This window comes from Perissodus microlepis, chromosome 18, assembly GCF_051167445.1.
Source record: "Perissodus microlepis isolate ML-2025 ecotype Zambia chromosome 18, ASM5116744v1, whole genome shotgun sequence".
NCBI lineage: Eukaryota > Metazoa > Chordata > Actinopteri > Cichliformes > Cichlidae > Perissodus > Perissodus microlepis.
The window spans coordinates 23,957,086-23,979,462 of record NC_140478.1 but is presented as its reverse complement, the minus strand read 5'-3'; the positions used below and the strand labels follow the sequence as shown (position 1 = coordinate 23,979,462).

The following is a 22,377-nucleotide window of genomic DNA, read 5'->3' as shown; positions in this document are numbered from 1 at the left end:
TGACCCTGAACATACTCCTGAGGACGATTTGACATTTTATAACACTGTTGATACTTTGCAATGGAAACATGGGACGAGCAGGTTCTGTCTCATACAGCACATGATCTATTTTGGGAACAGAATTTACTTTTTGGGAACTATGGAAGTCCAAAAAGGATGGTTGGGTTCCAGACAAATATATATTAAAAAAATATTAAAAAATATTTAGTCTATGTATTTGAAAAGTCAGGATGTCTTTATTATCCTTTGAAGACTATATTTGTTGGTTTTGCTATGATTACTAGCACTGAATAACCTTTACTGTACTCTGTCTATTACATAATTGTAAAATGTCAAACCTTGAAAAGCTCCATTCTAGTTAGCATAGGCAGTAAATGATTTAAAAAAGTAAATACAAATTACTGAAATATACAGTTTAGAAATGTAACCATTTCAAATGTATTTTGTAGCTTACTCAATTTCAGGAATATCCACAGCTCACATTTTGCTGACATTAACAGAGCAGTTCCTAAATGGATGCTCTAAGACAAGTTGTATCTGACCCATCTTATCAGTGCGAGGGTGTCAGTGCTGACAGCAGCAGAGAGGAACCAGCTGCAGCAGCACATTGTGATAGTGATGCCGTGGCACAATGGTCAGCTGTTGGAGTATTCCTGGATTTTAAGGAGGGAGGACAGCTGATGACTACAGCAGGTGACCGTGCCAGTTACGGCTTCTAAAAGAGGCCTGGAGAGTGTACAGTAGGTGTCTGCTTGGATCTGTGTTTATGAATGTGTGAGTCATCAGGTTTTTGAAAGGCACGTGGTAAGAGGTTTAGATATGGGTCAGTGCTGATCAGCCAACAAAATGTTGTGAAGTCATAGAGAAAATCAATATAGATTTCTGTACATTCATATATGTAAACACATGGAGTCTGTGCACAGATACACAAATACAAACAGCTTGATACTGAAGCTGAATAGTGAGTAAACACAGTGACAGTCATGCTGTGTTGTCAACCATCTACACTGCCCTTGACCAAGACACTGAACACCTACAGCTGGAAATTATCTTCAGTATTGGATAAAAAGGGAAAATATATGTCACACACCTTTGGCCCTTGTCTTCCAGGGTAACCAGGCAATCCAGGAACTCCAAGTTTTCCCTAAAAAAAAGAAGAAAAAACAACAGACACTGGCAGTCAGACCTGTAAACTTGATTGAAATTCACAGAAGCACTGTAAAATATAAAATTTTATTTCTGGCGTGTGAAGGTTTTCAATCCCACATTTATGAAACTGACATCATCCATGCAGAGGCTTTTCTGCTAATTGTGAATTCACTTTGGTCCAATTTGGCCATCTGGGATGGTGTATGGTCATTAAGATTTACACAGAATCTGATGCAACTATCCCACATGCTTTTAAAAAAAAATTTTAACCTAATTTTTGTTTCTAAGAAAAGTGAGAGCCACATATGAGGATATTTGTTTCAAATTTCAATATAGCAGTAGCAGTATAATGTCCTCGTAAGTGGATATCAGGCCCTTGTAGTGCAAAATTGAGTATTTTGGTCTAAATAACCCAAAATGTGATGTCCACATATGTGGACGCCAGGTCCTAGGAGGTTAAGATAACTTAATATTAATATTTACAGATAAGCTCTTGATCAAGTTTATTACTGTATTTTTCATTAGAATATGGCTAGAATAAAAGAGTGATCACTGCCCACCTACTTTAGGATACACAACTGTGATGTAAATCTTGTTATAGTTATAGTCTAGTTATAGTGTTATTTACTTGTTATGTCAATAAGAGTGTGTTAGACTAAAGTATGACGTAAGAAAGATGACAGCTCCATGAAGAAAGTTAGCTACACATGGATAGGACTGTTCTAGTGCTGAAGACAGGTGGCTGCAAAGTAATTTTAAAAGTCTGAAGACTGGATAATAAAGTATTTATGTAATATGTGTTATAATGAAAAGTTATAAAATTGCACTCGCACAACTTTATCTTACACAGTTATAGATGAACTTCAACTTCAGCACAACAAAAAACATTAAACAGGAATCTGAGATTTTATATTTCAGTTCCTGTAGGTATTGCTTCTTTACCTTCTCTCCAGCTGACCCCATAGGGCCAGACTCCCCAGTGGGTCCTGACTTTCCCTTAGGACCCTCAGGGCCATCCTCTCCTCTGAGCCCTAGTACGCCATTTTCACCCTAAAGACAGCCAAAAGAAAAGTAAAAAATGTTTTTTAATTGTCCTGTCAGACTCTTTAACTGCAAACCTCAACTGTCATTTTGGAGATGATGGTTTACCTTGTCTCCTTTGAGCCCCATGTCACCTTTAAATCCTGGAAATCCATCTTCTCCCTAAAGACAAAAGACGCCAAGCACTGATGTTTAAAACTAAGAGTTTAAGAGACAAAATTGATCAAATATAATATATCATATGTTAGCTATAAGTAGCTAAGATATGTATAGTGGAAAAAAACCCACTTAGCTGTATTGTTATTTAAGTGACAAAATCACAGTGACAGTTTACCACAAAAGGCTTTGTGTACTGTGGAAGTTACATATTGAAGAGTGTCAGGGCTCTATAAGAAAGATTTATAGTGACATCTAGTGGTCATTTAAATGAAGCATTCACACAGGGAGTTTTGAAGTTATTTTGCTGACACCTGGTGGTTCAAGTTGAGAAAGCAGTTTTCAATATTTTGTCGTTTTATTTTTTGCTTCCGCTACTGATGTCAGTATTCACAGATATCACGATGCATGAAACCACTAAACCAAATACTAATAAATCACAACTAAGTCAAATCGTAACTTTGCATGGGTAAAAAGAGCTATGCCACTGGATTTTATTAAGGCAGAAGCATGAAAGTAGATGATGTTCTAAGAACATGCTATGAATTTTAAAGTGATGTGAAAATGGGATTTAATAATCTGACAAAAGACCCTAAAACTTACACAGAGCGAGCAATGGGATAAGTTCAACCAATGCAATCTCAGGAAAGAATGGAAACAGATCCATCTGCACTGAGACCGCTCTACAAAGCAGCCTCATTCTAGTTTAATGTTCCACACTCCATTACAGCTCAGTGGCACGAGGGTTTAACTGCCAGTGTGATGGGCCTTTAAGAGTTTTCCACTTGCTGGATTCGAAGAAAGCCTCATTTGGGAAGAAATTACTACTCTGATGGGTCCATTTTCAAAAGAATGACATCTGTCAACAAGGGCGGGTAAAAAAGAGGCTGGAGCAGTGTTTACCTTTTCTCCTTTGTCACCTTTAAGGCCTCGAATTCCCTCAGCGCCCTGAAAAAAGTGAAAAAAAAAAAGAAGTTTAGGGAAAATTTTAGGGAAACTTTTCATGGCAGAGTGGTATTGTATGTCTGCAATGGCACGTACTTTCACACCGCGAGGCCCAGGGTAGCCGATAGATCCCATAGGACCTGGATGACCCTAACAATTTAAAGAAATAAAACAGAAAAAAATGAGAAAATTCTGTAACTCTGTAGATATTTAGGTTAATAAATAAAAGCTAACAATGCCAATTTGACAGGACAGGAAAGAAAAGACATTTCACAAGTTAAACTGCAAATTGCATATAATAGCACAATTTCAATATTAACACTGATAATACCGCATTATTAACATATTACACTATTATCAATACTAATAAAGAATAGTAATACTGTAACTTTTATTCAGTCTTTTATTCAGTTTTTATCATACTATCTAAAATGAGATTATTTAGTGTTTAAAAATCCATGAAATAATATTGTAAAACCTCTTTACTCACTCAATAAAAACTCTGAGTATGTTAATGCCAGCTTACTGTGGTTTGTAACACAGAATAAAGTGACTAATCACAAGCCACTATGTGTGGGTCTGGTATTTTCAGAGGCAATTTACCTGATAGCATCTGAATTGCCTGCCTACATTTAACCTTGAGGCGCACTATGCAGACTAAACTGCATCTGACAAGACTGCCAGACCTCCCCCCCACCCCTTCCTTTGTTGTGCTACTTTTGATACATTTTAGGAACAGCTGTAATGAGACACTTCTCTGTAACACTAAATTAGCACCAACTTGCATCATACTTACAGCTGCTCCTTTCTCGCCTGGAGGACCCTCTTTGCCTGGGTGACCCTACGGAAGGATGTTTAGAGATTTTCAACAGTTGGTCTTTAGGATTTTGTCAAGATGACAGAAAAAATGAAAAAGTAATCAGATGTGTTACTCACAGGAGGGCCATCGGCACCAGCTAGGCCATGCAGACCTTGCTTCCCTTGAGGTCCCTGCAAAGAGAAAGGAAACAGATAGAAAGAGAAACAGATAGAGGGGGAGATACAGACACACAGATAGCTACTTTCAGAGAGGCGAGTATGGCCTATAGCTCAGCAGTATGTCTGCAAAATCACTTAAGAGGTCCTGACTGAAACATTTGCAGTTGTGGGGGAGGACTAAGAGGGAACTGGCTTTACTTACTTTTTCACCAGGAGGCCCGATTGGACCTTGAGGACCAATAAGACCCTGAAAGGTAATGCAGATCATATTTAAGAAGGCTTAAATGATGTGGGAAAAGAAGTGATTCATTTTGAATAAAAACAAACACCTGATATGTCCATTTGGGGAAACATATACCCTATTTTATGGTGTGCTATGCGTCACTTGCTTGGTTGTAACAGATTTGCTTTTTTCCCTTTCATTATTCCAATCATTTTACCTTTTCCAACAAGTTCAGACCTATTCATTCAGCTCTATAAATGGTTTATTATTTTCTGCAGTGATTTTAAAGCCACACTTCTTGGAGACTTCTTGATAATTCAACCAGCAAAGAATAAAATGTTAATAGCAGTTTTTCTTAGAAGCAAGCTGTGTTATTTTTCAAGGGGCCAATGCTTTGGCTGGAAGGCATCAGTTTGACTTTAGCCAGGTATTAACTAAAAAGAAAGAGTTATTTATTCAACCTGTATACCATCAGGACAGGTTCCTACTAATACTTTCCAAGAGAATGACGTCATCCTTTTCAGGCTGCAAGTGTCAGCAGGACTGAAAATCTTACCTGGCAGTGGCCATTTAGCCCTGGATAAAATACCAGGAGCACTGTTTTGTATTAAATATGACTCAATAATGGAATATTTTTCACCAACTGGACATTGTAATTAGGTTAAGTTCTGTCAAATGAGTACAATATGTCCAATCTTAACTAGACACAAGAGATGCTCTTTTTTGTGGAAATAACAAAACAGTGTTATTGGAAATCTTTCACTCTTCCTCAGTGCGAGTTTTCTGACAGAATTACAGCAGCTAAAGAAATGAACGTCATATAGGGAGAAGCGAGAGGAAGGAAAAGAAAAAAACACATCTATGGACTTTTGATTGAAAAAGCAGAGGTGCAACTGATCATTTGAGGTCATCGGGTTCCCTGCTGCACAGTGGATATGGCAGAGAGAGGATAGAGCATTAAAAGGAAGGGAGCAAAAGGAGGATGAGAGAGAAAAAAGGAGACAGTTGGAGAAGCAGTCAGAGAGACTGACTGATCAGTAAAGTTTTAAATAAAGGCAGATACAGAAAACAAGAAAGCAAAGAAAAAAAACTTACATTTGGACCAGGCATACCCTGTTGCCCAGGAGGCCCTGCCTCTCCTTGTGGACCCTGCATTTAAGAAAGAAAACAAAAATGAAGTTGCAAATATCTCCAGTGATTGCAATGAATGCATTTTTTTTTCCAACTGTATCCTTTTTTATGCACGACTATCAATGGAAGAATAACATTACTCCAGGGGAAATTGGATACTTCAGATTAAAAACAGTCAAACAACAATCTGATTCACTCAAAGTACGAGACAGAGTGATGAGGTATAAGACTAATCGGAATGGTGATGAGTTGTTTGGCATTTCTGTTGGGATTCAGTATGTCACAACGCAAATACATAAAAAACAAAAGAAGAGACCCATGTGAAATCTACTCCAGCTGTTACAACAAACACAATAAAGAGGCTCTATTCACAGTGTTCCAGGTTCCCTGACAGGGCATTTAAATAGATTCACCCACTGTTCTTATGTTCCTCCAGTAAAAGGTGCTCTAAAAACACCCATATGGTGGAGAATTTTGTGTGTGCCATAATTGTTTAGAAACCCTCCTGGAAGTCCTATCGTAGTGGTAATTTCAGGTTTCTTGTTTTTTGGAATGTTGAGCTCAACACCAACTTTCAAGACGTTAATGAGAAACACACTGAATGCCTATTGTTCTATACTCCTCTTCAGCTGGTTGTTTCTTTGCCTTGCTGACTCAGTGACCACAGACAGTATGTGGGCTTGTTTCACTGTCTTGACCATTGATCTGCAAACCTCACTCACACATCCCACTGAGACCCTACAGGAAGATAAATCCATGATGGGACCATTGACATACAGACTTTTCCATTTAAACCCTTGAGTGCACAGAAAGTACGGCAGAAACTCTGAGGAGCATGATTTGACTATTATCTGATGACTAAAAGGGACTGATTCCTGTTAGAGTAAACAGGGGTTAAAAGCCAATGATGTGTTATACAGCAGAAAAAGAAAAAAAAAAACATACATATTGTACATATTCATTGATCTTTAATATGAAGAAAACATTTCTTACCATATTTCCTTTAGGACCAGGTTGCCCATCAAGACCAGGAAGACCCTAAAGAGATCAGTTTTTGATGTTGTTTAAGAAGAAACAGGACACGATAAACAGTTTGAAGATTAAGTGATGAGGATTTACTATACTTACACGCTGTCCTGCGGGGCCAGAAGACCCTCTGGGGCCAAGCAAACCTCTAGGACCCTGTATTTTAAGACAAATATAAGCTGAAGAAAACTGTATAAGCTAATGCATAAACACAAAGTTCTTATACTGATTGTTTATTTGTTTGCTTTTGCATTTCCGGTGTATCTGTGCAGATTAAATGCTTGAATTATGGCATCAATGTTCTACGATTTCCCACACATGTGAAATGCTGACCTCATGTGGTCATCTATGAAAACTACTGCACAGAATACGCACGAGAGCAATTTCTCATGTCAAAAGCCTAAAATTATACACTTAGAATCAGCGCACTTAGTCTTTCATCTTATTGACAGTGGATGATGAAATTCTGCACAACTGGCCCTTTAAAAAGATTGTGCTATTTTTGGGTATACCAGGGAGCAAACTATTTCTATTGCAACTCTATGCTCCATTTAAAGAGCACTGGGCAGAATATGTCAGTTTCTGGAAAGTAATGACTGAAAAACACATTCATGGTCCTATTTTCTGATCTGTTATGCAAAGCCTTTCTGCCTTGGCAAGGTCGAGAATACAATGGTAATGGTCCTTCCCAGAGAAGAATGTCATTATAGCTGGAGTAAAGAGAGGATTGCAGAGCTATAGGTTTATATCAGTTAAAAAAAGAAAAGAAAAGAAGAAAGCTGATGAATGAGACCTGTGTTAGTATGAAAATTGAGCACATGGTTATATTTTCAGCAAATTCTGATGTTTGACATGGTGGTTTAATCTTGTTTTAACAGCTAATAAATGCACTTACCATCTCTCCAGCCACACCTCTCTGTCCAACCTGGCCATCTTCACCCTTTTGTCAGAAAAGAAAATAGTAGATTATTAACAGATGTTATGTAATTTTGAAGAAAAATGTCAACATGACTAGCTAGATTTTGAATAAAGTGCTAGTCTTACTCTTGGGCCATCTTCTCCTGGGGGTCCTGGAGGACCTGTCGAGCCCTGTTCTCCCTGGAGAAAACAATCACAGAAGAGAGATATCAAAAAACATTAGGATGTTAGGGTCAAGAAAGAATCTCTGTAACTAAGAAAAAAAAAAAAATACAATCCTTTAATTAAAAAGGTGTAACACGAGCCAAAAATTGAGAAAACACAGAAAATGCTCTAAAAAAAAAAAATCAGCAACAAAACTGCCTTTAATCTACAGTAAGCACGGTTACCACAACTGGCATGGACCTATATGGTTTGCACTATTTATATACTGTTAAGGGATTGGCCTTGTAATTACTTAGTATAGGATAAGACATGAAACCCTGTCTAGAAATACCTCTCTGTGATCTTTGTCCTTTCTTTCGGCGCTCTCCATATAGCCCACGTTACACAAACACTAAAATCAGCAGTCTTCATCTACCACCAGGCCGGGTTAAAGTCAGCCCAAGTGGTTTTTGAGTTAACCCCATCTTTCATAACTGGGTCAAACGCCCTAATGAGTTCCACTGGTTCAGAAGTTATGTCTGTCAGCACTGGGGTGCACATGACTTGGATGGAGTGGCCATTAAATGACAAATCAGCACTGATGTGTCGTTCAAGGGCAATAAGTGTTTGGGCCTAAAGATGACTTTAGGACTCTGGGATTTTTGTTTTTGGAGCCAGATATAAGTCTTCTGTGATGTCTGTCCTCTGACTTTATGCATTTAACAAGAGACAGATTTGCTCCTTTGATACTTACTCTATGTCCCTTCTCTCCGGGAAGACCAGGGAGACCATCAAAACCTCGATCGCCCTGAAAAGGCACGGCAAGAATTGGTAATGCGTATCAATCAGTATGACAGGTATCACTTTGAAGACACAGCGAACCCCAAACAATGCTTCAAACGTAGCCAGTTTACCTTGCCTCCCGCTTCTCCTGGCATTCCTCGTGCACCATCAGCTCCATTTCGACCCTGGAGAACATGCAGATATCACGTAAAGTTCTACAGAAATCTTATTCGAAAAATATTCAGTTACTGCAGATATTTGCTGAAAATAAACAAAGTGATGATGCTTTAAATTTTTTAACTACTTCATGCTTAAATAAACACAACTTTGAGTTTAAACACAGACAATTATTGGGTGCAGCTGAATTATTTGAAATGGAGCCATGCCTGAAACGAAACAGACTTTTCTCTCTGGAAACTGTATGTGCTGTTCATATTTTATTAAATATGAGGAATTTAAATAATAAATATTCTTCTATTGTAAAGCAACATTGTTCTGGAGGAGATCAACCATTAAAAACTTGACAGTATAGAGACCTAAGACCTTAGGAAAAGTACTCTTACCCTTTTTCCTGATTTTCCTGGTGGACCAGTTGAGCCTTGTAGACCTCTGGGTCCCTATGGAAAAGATATATAAATATTTCAATCAAGCAATAACAAAATTAAAGAAAAGATAATATAACAAAGCATTTTCATCCTACCTGTGGCCCAGTATCACCACTGTCACCTTTAAGTCCAGGAGCACCAGGTCCACCCTATTTAGAATGAAAAATAAAAAATACAGATACAAAAACACACACCAAGATTGTTTTAGTGAATGAACACATCTTCAGTGACGCCAGACATTTTGTCATTTCATTATTTCACTGGGAAATCAGTATAATCCAGGTTGGAATGGAAACTAATGTGGATGTACACACAAAATGTAACATCTGGATGACAGCACTGGTCGTATCCGAGACACAACCAAGACATAAAAAAAATCACAAGCAAGTCATTTGCAATAATTTAAAATGGATAAAGATCAATGAAATCAAATCAAAACTGGTGGTAGTGTGTGGGTATGAGTGAGTGGATACATTATCGGCGAGTGTGGAAGGAAGCAATAAAGGATTTAAGGAGAATGGTAGACAATAAGAAGTTCAAATTATTGATTGTATTTTTCAAGCTTAAAATGTGCAAATGTGTGTTAAACAGCACTTACCACAGGCCCAGATCTTCCTGCCATGCCCACTGGCCCTGGAGGACCTCTCATTGTCAGCTGTGGATCAGACAGAAGCAACCTATAAACAGCTTGTCACCAACTGCAGAGGCACTCTTGCATCCACATCTGTCTATTTATCTATCTAGAAGAGCTTGAAGTGCTTTGTTTCAAATATTTATATTGAATCGGCTTTGCATGCAAAAAAATACCTGTACTAGTGAATTTATCTTGGCACCATAACAGTTCTGCAACTATTAAAGAAAACGCTAATAAGAACTCTTTCTTTTAGCCTCTGTCGGACATGGAACCTTACAGAGTGCAAACTTTACTTTATTCTCATTCATGGTTTGCCACTCTGCTCATGGTTGACCACAGCATTGTACTGCCAAAAATGATGTCTGGAGTTTATTTGCAGTGTGACTACTGAATGAAATAAATTGCTAATTTAAAGAATGCTAGCTATACTAGCATGCTATACCAAGACTGAATCATCGAAATTTGTTAACTTATGTGTATTTTCAGGAAAACAACTAAATACAGAAGCACTGAAGAGCACTTCACGTTTAACCCTCTCAAGGGAGACGTTGCCGATTTGCAACAGTTAAAAACTAACAACCTGATTACCCCACATACATATTTTATGAGTTTTTTTTACTCAGAAGTACCACTGCAGGACTTGGTTGCGCATTAGCAACAAAAAACTTAATTTGAGCCTGAGAGGGTTAAGAATCGGCCCTGAATAATTAAAATTTGTGAAAATAATTCACGCTCAGAACATTCTGTGCCTTTTTGTTTATTTCCTCCATCAGACCAAACCTTTGGCATAATAGACAAATATAGAAAGGTGACAAGTGCCTTCTAGACATTACTAAACTCCAGTGTTGGTAGCCCTCCAACTCCACAGAATGTGTTAATATATAGTATTTGTGCAATACTTAATGAACTCCATGTGTTCAACCTGTTTTTCAACAGTGTTATGGTTGTCTGGATCCCTGAGTGGGTGTGAACATCTGTGCTGGATTTATATACTACCAAACATGACACAGGTCCATATCTTGGAGTTCAAGATTTATGAATAATGATTCCTTCTGGTATTTTTTACTATAATTTCTGTTATTTAATGGTCATTTTCAGGTTAGTGATTTCATATTAGGGATTCTACTAGAATAGGTCTAAAGGCTTAAAATCAGATGAGATCAGGTTAAGCCTGACCCAAACTCCCAACGCTCTAAACTACATCTGCCTAATGTCAAAACTCATCCCCATAAACAGATACATAACTATAAAAATATGATGGTCTACATGACGTTACTGTATCAGTTCTATGTAACCTACTTCTGTCATCCTTGAAAACATACCGTTTGCCACAACAGTCAGTGCCCTTCCAGTTGACCCATACATACACCTATAAGCTACTTCATTCACAATATCAACCAATCAAGGTGTGATTGGAGTGCAGACTTTCACATTTAACAAAATTATTGGACTAACTGTTTAGCTATTACAGCCATTTTTATACATAGTGCCCTATTTTCAGATGCTCAAAAATAACTAAACATAATAAAATGATTATAAATACAAGGATTGTTTTTAATTGTTGAATGAAAATCCTTCATTCAAGTCCAAAGTCTAGAATCAGTGAAGCAAGTCAGTAAAGTCTAGACGGCATGGACATCACTAAATACTTCACCCTTGAGATACTCTGCAACTCTGCTAGGTCTTCACTGCAGCTGCTCCTTGTTTATGGGTCTTTCTGCCTCCAATTCTCTTTTTAGTAACTACGAATGATGCTGTATTGTGCTGAGATCAGGTGACTGACTTAGTAAATGAAGAATACTTCATTTCTTTGCTTAGAGAAACTCTTGGACTGCTTTTGCAGGATACTTTGGGTCATATTTGGTCTGTGCAGAGGCTTTAGCCCTGTACATTTCAGTATTCATCTTACTACTTCTATCAGCAGTGACATCATCAAAAATCACTACTAGCCAAGAAGCAGTGGCAGCCGCGGCAAAGTTTGCTATAACTTTGTCTCCATCATGTTGGCTAGATGGTGCAGTATATCACAGCTCATAAGTTTTTCCTTTCCTTCTAAATATTTTTTTCAAGTTAATTTTAGTAACTCTGGGCTCATATTTACCAATGATACTCACCCTAGCCTGAGACAGAATGGCTTGAGCCTGAGCTTCCTGGGCTGTAATCACAGGTCCTTTGTGTGCTTCACCACCTGCGCGGAACTGTTAGCCACAAAAGGAAGAAAGCAACATGATTAAAAACAAACTGACTTATGTTGTTTTTACAGTGTGACACGTCCAATGGTCATCCCCGGTGAGTGTGTTCAAATCTGCACTGTGTTCTGGTAAAACTTCTTACACACACCACAGTCAAATATCTGTCGCCTAGCCTTTATGGCCTCAGTCACTGGTTCTACTCCATTGCACTGGCTGACATTTACAAGGTAGGTGATTTGTAACCCAAAGAAAATAAGGCTGCAATCCTTTGGCCTACTGGTGATGCAATGAGGTAAACTTACTAAATGGAGCAAGTTCACAGGCTAGTGCCTGAGATGAAAGGAGTGCAATATGACCAGCTCTGAAAGCAGGAAGACTTACTGGAAGCATCAGAATTGTCCCTGGAGGCCCAGGAACACCATCTGAACCAGGAATACCAGGACGCCCAGGAGAGCCCTGGAGAACCACACGAGAGAGGAGAAATCAACAATCAAGCTAAAGTAACAGAATACCAATTAACTGCAAAACTGTAATTCAAAAGATTTTAATATACAGGAGTCCAGTTAACTAACACCCCCCAAATTATTGAATTCAAATCAGCCAGTGCTTCAGTTAACTTGTAAGCAAGCATGTAACATTGTTATGAATAATTAATATATGGTTAAGATAAGATATACAGTACTTTACTTATCCCAAAGTTAATCCCATATCCTGAAGGGGCTGAAGCAAAGTCCAAACAACAATAAGAGAAAACTCCTAATAAATAACATCTGCAATAATTACAAGGCAGAAACTAAAGCAATCTCTGTTCACAGTAAACCCCTGTTTATCTCCAACAATCACTTCAAAGCCAAAGTCTTTTTTCTGTATTGTTGTTCTTTATTCTGAAAACAAAAACTGACTAATCCTACTAAGATTAATTCAACCACACCTAAAGTATTTATTTACTATTATTATATGACTTTACCAAGACTAAATATCCACAGTCGTGGCCTTGAGAGGAAATAAGGCTCATTAAATTAGAGGGATTTAAAATTCCTTCATTGAATGAAAAATGGAGAGTGTTTTGCTAATCTTAAAGTTCACCCCAAGAGAGAAAGAATATTTGTGGCCAACGGGTAGGATCTGAGGAAATACATAATTCGAAAGGGATAGATTCTTTTAATGCCATTGGCCAAACGGACATTGTTAATTTAAGACTGAGTTTGGTCAGCCTTTAGCTCCATCTCTTTCATATCCACATACTGTCTGCTTCAGCTTAGGCACCAACATGCACACTTCAGCTTTGCATTGTAATACTCCTACCTTGCTATATTCAGATGCCATCGACAAGCATGGAAAGTTATGGTGTAAGCTTGCAAAATCACTACTATTGTCACTATAAATTTGATTAAGATTTGTCAGCATCTGTGCCAAATTTTTCTGCATTGCAAACACAATATGTAAAAATAAAAATATCGGCATAAAAGATAACAGTATGAACAGAAGTGTCAATTTTTTACATATTTTTGATGAAAGAAAAACAAAAACAAAGACATAATCTAAAATAAGATCAAGCCTAAATAGTATCTCCTGCTTCTCAGGAAACCAGCATCGACTTTGCAGTCTAGTCATGCACGACAATCTCAGACTACTTAAATTGATGCCATGTGTTCCCCGTGCTCTGATCTGCATTTTCTCAGTTCCTGTGAATATGCTTCATCCATTACCATTATTGTAAGCATAGTGGCCTCTAGTGTTAATGAAAGTCCTATATGGCTGGGAAAATGTTTCAGTGGAAATTAGGGAGGTGGTGATCATGAAAAAAATGAGCAGATCAAACGCTGAGTGCAGGCAGATCCTACGCAACGGAAAACCACCAGACTTAAGAAACAAGTCACTTTTAATGCCCCCGTCAATCTTAAGCAAGACCGTTTCTCATGGGGTTGTTAAGGGAGGGGGACAGGACTTCTGGACTAACAAAATATTTTTGATCACTGTTAGTCAATGGAACAAAAGGCCTTTTTGTACTGGCCATACTGACGGAGGCGTGTTGGTGTATTTTTATGTTGACAATTATATGGTTAATCTCTAGTGAGAGAGTAGATGTGCTAAAAGGCAGATGAAAGGGGGGCTGCAGAGCAATCATCACATTTGGAAAAATGCAAGCTGAGCTCCAGCTTTCTGGAGGGGACGGACACTTATTATGTTGCAGCCAATCAATCAAATAAATGAGCCATATGGCTGAGAAAAGAAATGTTTGGGGACAATTTATGCTTCTACATATTTTACAGCCAATTCCTTGCATTTCTCACCAATCCTTAAGCATACCGGGCCTACTTCTCAGAACCTTTCTTTGTTGCTATATTGACAGTTTATGGGCATCTCATTTCCCTGCACCACTCCTCACTAATCCCTCCTACTGCCGCAGTAGCAAGCTGTGTCCAATTGTATTATTCATTCCATGGCACTGAAACTATGCTCCACAGCTTTCCAGTAGAGAAGAACAGAGAAGGACAGGGACATTTTTTATTTTACTGAACAATTATCCCGCATGAAGAATTAATGGCTATCTAGAGCTTAGATTACCATATTATCACAATTTAACATACATAAAGTAATAAATTTAAATATTTTATAACAACATCTCTGTAAATAACTAGTCAAAGGTGCAGATATGTTATCTTTAATTTAAAAACAAGTGTATTTTAAGCTTTTATAACAAGGAGAAAACAAAAGCTTTTCAAATACATCTTTAATTAGTTGTACAATTATTGCAACCTTCACTCACCCTCTGACCAGGGTCTCCTGGTGGACCTGGGGAACCTTGCAATCCTGGGTTACCAGTAACACCCTGAAACCAGACGTGGATACACTTAGCATTTTATCCAAGCTACTGCTAACCAGCATTCCCACCACAGTCAGTCTATCCAACACTTTATATGTATAAGCCAACAAAGACAGAAGCAAAGACACTGGTTTGAAAGACATAAGCCTCAAAATGAAACAGCCTCATACCCCCTTCCTCCCCTTGCATTTCACAGACACAGACATACACACATTCATGCACAAGTACACATTCTGACAGTCTCTCCCAGCTCAAGCTTCACTGGCGATCAGGACTGACGCTCTTTCCATAAAGACATTTTTTCCTTCTTTAGCTGTTCTCCATCTGTGGAAGCCAGACAGGAGTGTGGGAGAATGTGATACTCACTGCTGGGCCAGGGGCTCCTGGGGGTCCTTCTACAAGCATCCCCTGAAAAAGGAAAAAGCATCTTGTAAGTTGTTGCCCACAGGCAATGGAGAGTGAAGCAAAAAATAAGAGACATGCTTGTTTGATGTTGAGGATCTTACTCATAGCTAAATGACCAGTGCTCTAGTTATCTGATACTTCTAAATGTGTGTGTGTGGTCAAAATACTTGAATGGGAGCCTGTGGTGGTACAAACAGTATGGGAAGAGAGATGTTAACTACTGCTGCTATTTTGGACACTGTTTAGCCTGTAGTGGCAAACTGTATAGGTTGAGGGACTTCTTTATGTGAAGACTGTGGTTGTGTATACAGCCTATATGTAAAATAAAAGTTGAATCTCTCCAGAAGGCAAGCTACCCATGGCTGCCACTGCCCTAAGTAAAATCAAACAGCTAAAGTTACTTTGCACTGAAGTAAATTAAGACACAGACAAGAGTAAATCAAGTCTGAAAGGTGTTTGTGATCTGATGAAATTCCTCTAAAACAATTAAAAAAATATGCAAAAGAATTTGATTGTGACATATAAATCACTGCGTGCAAGTAACATAGTGAATAGATATGAAAGTGGGCTGAGAATAACTATGAAAATGTGCTACTTGTCTGAAAAATATGTTGGTTAGAATAACAAAGAAAATATAGTGTACCAGACACATACCAGAGTAGAGAATTAGAGTATTAGGATCTCTACAATTAAATTATTCTTAGCAATATGTTTGTTTCTTAAATATTTTACTCAGTTAGTATGTACCTATTTATTTAACTTGAACCTTTAATGGAAAGGTTTATTCTCAATAAGAGAAAGATGAGAAAGAATTTTCACTTACGGGCTCTATGACAGCAGGTTCGCCCTTCTCTCCTTTTTCTCCCAGGTACCTTTGACCTCCATGCACCTAAAGATATAGGACATACCAGGTCAATTTCTTTACAAAATAGAAACAAAAGCTTGACTTTTTGTTTCTAAAGACCGACCATCAGTGGTTTAAAGAACAAAAATGCAAATTGTGATATCAATGAACAGCAGATGTCTTGCCTGAAGCCTCCTATACTTAAAATAGTGACAAAATTGCCCATAAAAAGTAAAACTTTACCAAAATGATGACTAGTGTCCTGCATATTTTTCATGGCAAAAAAAGGTGTTTTTTCTACTGGAAAAAAAATATCAAATGTCATTTTGCAAGAAGCTATAATTTAGGATATGGTCTGACTACTACTTATTAGTTATCCCAAAAGCCAGGAACTGCCAAAAAAGACCCTACTGAGCATGAATGTAGAGGTCGTTAACTGACACTATCCATACAATGACTTAACATGAGAAGAATTCACAAAGAAACAACCACAGTGTTTCCAAAACCCACAAGATTGTACAGTTTAACCTAAAGAGGAAACCAGTACTTAATGAGAAAGTCATAGAGAAAGGCTGAGACTGTGCAGTGGAAAGCACAAACTGAGCAGTTAAGACTGAACCTAAGGAGACAGCTCTCAAGCCAAGATCCAGACAGAGCCTGTGTCACTTCCTGATACTGAGAATCCTGAGGCAAAGTAGAGGGCTGGAAACAAGTAACAATAGACACTAGGTCAGCAATTTCTGTCTGGCTTTATAGTTTGAACTAGACGGATTTAATGAAGAAAAGACGTATTTGTAGATTTTGACTGACTACACAGTATGATCCAAAATCAAAATTGGTGTGACAACTAGTGTAAAGTATCTTTGGTAAACATTCAAGGTCACTGAGTTCAAGAGGTCATAGAAGGTCAACATCTGCTTATGTGTAGAAGACAAGGTGTGTGTTTGTGCTCTACTTGTGTATTTGAGTTTTGTCCCTGAGTAGGCAGAACGATCCAAGCTAACATTAGAAACAACAAACACAAAGGGCACCGAGAATACTCCATCAAACAAATGCTATCAACATGTTCTCCATCTTTCCACATTCCTGAACACCACCTCTACCCCCTCCATGCCCGACCCCCATCCCTCTCAGCGTGACTCCCAAGCAGTCCAGCACTTACACTGCTCTCTTTGATATCTGTTTCAGCTGGAGCACCAGGGCCAACATGTTCCTCATGTGGTACAGATGTAGGCTTGGCGTTGTAGTCGAATTCATCATAGCTTTCATAATTATATTGCTTCTCTGTAAACTCTTTGTCGCCATATGCATTCAGGTCGTATTCCTTAAACTCATACACGTCAGTCCCTGGATCCACCTTCTCCTGGGTGTCCACTGGGGCAGCAGTTTCCACACCAGTAGTGGGATCCACCCCGACCTGTTCCACACCAGTGATGTAATCATCCACTATTTCCTCTACGTACGCCTGGGATCATTCAAGGCAATGTAAACAGAAGGAACAACAAGGTTTGGTTAGTGAAATTAAACCATGTGACCAATGACAATGATTCATGTGTTTTACAAAGTCAAAACAGTAGTAATAAGCACTCTGTTTATGCAAAAGTACTATATGGCAACTAATTTTCTAGTTAGTTCTACACACATGTCTAATTTGGTACAGCTAAATGTACAAATCCACATGTGTATTGTTAGTAAGCAATGTTACTAAGATTAACATCTGTAATCACATCAATATACCAATATTTTACATTATATATCATCAATATAGCAATTATTTATTCCTTGCAAAACAGCTGGAGTAATTTCAAACTGATATATTTTTTTAAAAACCAATCACTTAAAATAGGCACCGTATGATTCAAACTAAAAGCTGAAACATCGTGAAAAAAGGGGGTAATTTAGACAACAACAACAATAATTTAATCCAATAATAATAATGCAAATGCGTATATACAAATATTTTGAAGAACTTTGGTCCGATGAAGAATAACTCAGGACTAAAACAGTAAAAAGTAATGTAAGCGCAGAAACTGAAGCACTGCACTGATGTCAGTCACAGTCAAACACAATGGGAAAATATCCAAGCATCTCATAAGCACAGGAGTTTCCACCAATACTCTTTCGTACTTTAGCATTGTCTGTCGACTACACCGCTGTCCTCAGTATTTAGGCATGCATTCCTACAAAATATTTTTTTTTCCCTCGGATACTCCACTATCCCATCATTTTAAATTAACCTGAGTCCTGAGCGAATTGAAGCTGCATTGTCTATGTTAAGGTACACACAAAGCAATCAGCGATCATTTGGCTGCCAGAGAACAGTATCATATTGTTTTGGTTGAACCCCCAAATGTTCCTCATTATCTTGTGTTTTGTGTGATGGTTTAGCACAAATTAAAACAGGATCTGCCAAATTCAGACTATGGAAGAAATATAGGGGATGTGCCTGTGTAGTGATTTTCCATTGGTTACGGTTCATTAAATGACAAACTTCTCCTGCTTTTGTCTTTATTCAAACTCTGTTTGATGGAGGCTGTTTCTCATGGAAATCAAGTAGTGGAGTAGGCTGTTTGATGTTAATGATGCCGTGTTGGATCGTGACCTCCAAAGACGATCATAAAAATCTGTCTTGTTGCCAGTGATGCCTTACGGTTTTACTAACGTTTCATTTTAAACCCATTTACCAGGAACTGAAACAAAACTGGAATCCAGATGTTAAATTTCAAATCAATGACACACAGATAATTTTCTACATTCAGAGGAAGTTTATCCTGCAGGGCTTATTTTAACAAACACTTTCATGGTTATGAAATTGATCTAATTTAATAAAACCAAAATTTAAGGTAATACTAAATTTAATATCCTAATGAGATTATCAACCAACCACTAATTATGTACAGTCACAAACAAGTTTACGTAGAAATCTGTGATAGTTCCCAGAAGTTTCTAATAGCTCTTCACCACAATCTATGGTAATCTTTCCAAGGTTCCTCATTAAAACCTGCTGATTGCTCTTAAAAGCAAAAAGTACAGCACAATAAACATTTTGCATAACTAGCATCATATTGTGTGGAATGACCATATTTGACATGTGTGTAACCAGAAATAACTTTCACTGTGCCTGTACCTCCTGATGGTGATCAAACATGGTTATAGAATTAAAGTAATTTTATAAGATATAGACCTCAGGACTTTTTCCCGTAGCTTAGTTATCAAACATTATTGTTAAAATCTCAGGATTTTAAAAATAAGCAGTTTTAAAAAGTTACCTCGCCTTGTCCTGCAGTATCAGTGGGATTTTCAGGTTGACTTCCATCCACTACGGTGTAGTCATACTCACCTGTATAATAGTCTCCACCCACATTTGTCTGAAATTGGAGCAAGAACAACACAGGGAAGGTTTGTAACGGGTAAAATACAGTAATTATCGCCAATCTTGATGATGTAGATGTCTTCATCTGCCTCTAGCACATCCTTTCTCAAACAAAGAAACACAAAGAGAGCTAATTTTATAATTATGATTGTAATAGACTCGTGGAAATTATTGTTACAGAATTAAGTATATCCAGAATATGTGTCATAATGAGCAATAAAAGCAACTAACAATTGCTCCAATAAAAGAAATGTAGCCAAGAAATACGACCAACAGAGACTGAAAAACTAAAAATAAGGGAAAAAAGGAAACCATACATATATGTCGTTCTTGGTGACACCCATAATAACTGCTCGTCAAGTTTTACCTGAGTTTTGGCTGCTTCAGTAGGGGAAGGGTCAGTGGTTATCTCTCCCTCACTGTAGTCATAGACATCATAGTTAGGGTACTGTAAAAAAAAAAAAAAGGAAAAAGAAGAGGCATCCACAATCAATTAGTTGGTGTGATCATGTAAATAAAGCAGCACGATGTCTTCATTTACAGACAATGTACTTCATTTACATGGCAAGTAAGCGTTCATGCTTCTCAAAACTGGTTAAAATCCAAACTTAAACCACACAAAACATTAAATATATAGCTTCTTGCTATTTTAAAAATAGCAATGGCTGGTTGATGTTGGGGGAGATTTTACATCCATATGAGGAAATGAAATCCTTTAGCACATGGATGAATGGAACATTCCTTTATCCTTCCCCTTCCTCTGAGAGACCCTCCTGCACATAACCAAGCAAACAACAATTAAAATTCCTGTTTGCTGCTGACAGGAGGTTAATGGGTTAATGCAATGCCAGTGAAAACGTATCTGTTTCTGCTGCTTAATTTGAATGCCAACAATTGCTGGCGGCTTTCATTAGTGGCTCTTTAAAAGACAAAACTCAAGCTGTACAGAATCACCGCAAGACGGTAAATTATGGGGAGCATACAGGATAGAGCAGCAGGGGATAAAACCATTGTTCCTCTATTTTAAAACCTGACTCCTATAAAAAGAAAAACACTCACACACCCACTGGGGTATTGGAATAGTCCACGTGAAAACAATGCATTTATCTGAACAATGTGTACTCATCAACTTCAGATGGTGATAATGGTGATGTGTGCATTATGTTGCTGTTTATATACATTTTAAACATTAATTCAACCTGCCCTGACCTGAACCTGAGGAAATATCATAATATACACTCTGCAAGACTGAGTCAAATTTATCTTATTCTCCTTAAGATGAGGTAGAGGAGCAGATGAGCGCCACTCTTACAGCTTGTCATTAAATATCAAGCTGCAGCCTGGAGAAAATTGCCTTAGCTTAGGAGAAACACTAAAGGAACAAGGAAACATTTTATCTTGGCCGACTTAAGACAAATCAATAAATCATATGGTCTAAATTATCGTTAAAATGTATTATGCTCATCATCTTTTGGCTTTAACTTCATATTTACAGTAAAAACAGCAGACTTCTATCTACTTCTAGCTTCTTCTCATCTAACGCTAGACAAAAGAAAGCAGATGTGTATTATATGTTTAAATACTTAAAATCACCATTTAATGGGCATTTATTGTGATACTGCCCATAACCAACAAAGTGTTGTGCAAATTAGTCACTGTAGTCCTTTAAAAGAAAAAAAAAGAAAACTTTTAGTTGTCCTAACACTGTCAAAACAGAGGCAAGGTAGATTAAGTTACCAGACCAGCCCCTAATGCTACACTCTATGCGCAGGAATAAATATTAGTCCCTGGACAACTGCTAAGCTCATAAAAACAATAAAAGAGCCACGGCCTGCTGCAAGGCTGGCCTGGCGTCCGTTCAGCGGCCCAGAGAGGGAGAGGTCACAGAAGAGAGAAGTTCTGGCCAGACTGACTGAAATGACAGAGAAAGAGAGAGAGAGAGAGAGAGAGAGAGAGAGAGAGAGAGAGAGAGAGAGAGAGAGAGAGAGAGAGAGAGAGCACAGGGTTAGATGGAAATAGGGAGAGAGAGAAAGAGGGAGAGATAGAGATAGAGAATGAAGAAATAATTTATAAAGATTTATGGTGTTGAAGTGCTTGGCTGAGCTGAAGGCCTTCACCACAGGCATGGATGAAAGACATAAATACTAAGGGGTGCTTATAAAAAAAGAGCACTCCCCCCAGCTTCCTTCTCCATCACTCCGCTTGCTCTTTTAACCAAGCTGGTAACATGTGGTTCATGACCACTTGCTTCAGGACAAAATCATTTCACCTAACAAAGGTAAATGTAACAGTTTGGGCTAAAAGATCACAAAAATATCCTTTTCAACAGTGATTTGTCATTTTCAGGAAATGTTTTTCAGTTGTGCATGAGTACATAACTTTTTTTAAATACTGATCTGGAATGAACGAAGAACATTCTTGTTATAACTGTACAGAAACCAACAATGAATAAACCAGATTTACAAGGTTCTTAAAGCCAAAACATTCCCTGCTGTCTATTTGAATTGACAAGCTCCTTGTGTTGCTGCTGAGAACTAACCTGATGATGAAGCAACATTTTCCAAGACCCAAGACCCAATATTTCTGAATAGAGAATCAGCTCCTGATTTTTTTTTCTTAAAAACCAAGAATCTAAAGTCGACTTTTCCAGGTACTGGAAGTCTAGCTGGGGAAGGGATAGCTTAAATTTCCCTGGGAGTTTGGGCAGAGCCTGCAGAACTCGTTAGTGATATAAATCACGGGGCCACTCCAAAGTGGGCTCAGACTTTGTGGCAGAGAAAAAAGAAAGGTTTCCAGTGTGAGCTCATCAGTTATTTAGTGAAATACTGAAGGAAAATGTCAGCCGGCAGAACAGCTTGAACTAGCAAAATAACAAAAAAATGAATATGGAAAAAAAAGAAGTCCTGACACAAAGCACTGTATTTCAATTAAGAAATCTGGCTAAAGAAACAACAAGTGGTATTTGGGAGCCAGTGGTAATAAAACTTGCATTTCAAACTAAAC

The 22,377-nt window shown here is 38.0% G+C and overlaps 1 protein-coding gene across 1 annotated transcript in view; it reads right to left on the bottom strand.

Annotated features, from left to right (window-relative positions):
* The window catches only part of col11a1b (collagen, type XI, alpha 1b), an 81,809-nt gene that overhangs the window by 38,664 nt on the left and 20,768 nt on the right, over nt 1-22,377 (bottom strand). The window contains exons 6-31 of the mRNA XM_084911862.1: nt 19,742-19,822; nt 19,271-19,369; nt 17,164-17,466; nt 15,981-16,046; nt 15,119-15,160; nt 14,696-14,758; nt 12,307-12,381; nt 11,848-11,931; nt 9,698-9,754; nt 9,195-9,248; nt 9,058-9,111; nt 8,626-8,679; nt 8,466-8,519; nt 7,694-7,747; nt 7,545-7,589; nt 6,752-6,805; nt 6,617-6,661; nt 5,588-5,641; nt 4,472-4,516; nt 4,228-4,281; nt 4,088-4,132; nt 3,388-3,441; nt 3,250-3,294; nt 2,299-2,352; nt 2,092-2,199; nt 1,091-1,144 (exon numbers count right to left, since the gene is read on the bottom strand). Coding sequence (XP_084767988.1) covers nt 1,091-1,144; nt 2,092-2,199; nt 2,299-2,352; nt 3,250-3,294; nt 3,388-3,441; nt 4,088-4,132; nt 4,228-4,281; nt 4,472-4,516; nt 5,588-5,641; nt 6,617-6,661; nt 6,752-6,805; nt 7,545-7,589; nt 7,694-7,747; nt 8,466-8,519; nt 8,626-8,679; nt 9,058-9,111; nt 9,195-9,248; nt 9,698-9,754; nt 11,848-11,931; nt 12,307-12,381; nt 14,696-14,758; nt 15,119-15,160; nt 15,981-16,046; nt 17,164-17,466; nt 19,271-19,369; nt 19,742-19,822 — 1,797 coding nt within the window. The remainder of the gene's footprint in view (nt 1-1,090; nt 1,145-2,091; nt 2,200-2,298; nt 2,353-3,249; nt 3,295-3,387; nt 3,442-4,087; nt 4,133-4,227; nt 4,282-4,471; nt 4,517-5,587; nt 5,642-6,616; nt 6,662-6,751; nt 6,806-7,544; nt 7,590-7,693; nt 7,748-8,465; nt 8,520-8,625; nt 8,680-9,057; nt 9,112-9,194; nt 9,249-9,697; nt 9,755-11,847; nt 11,932-12,306; nt 12,382-14,695; nt 14,759-15,118; nt 15,161-15,980; nt 16,047-17,163; nt 17,467-19,270; nt 19,370-19,741; nt 19,823-22,377) is intronic.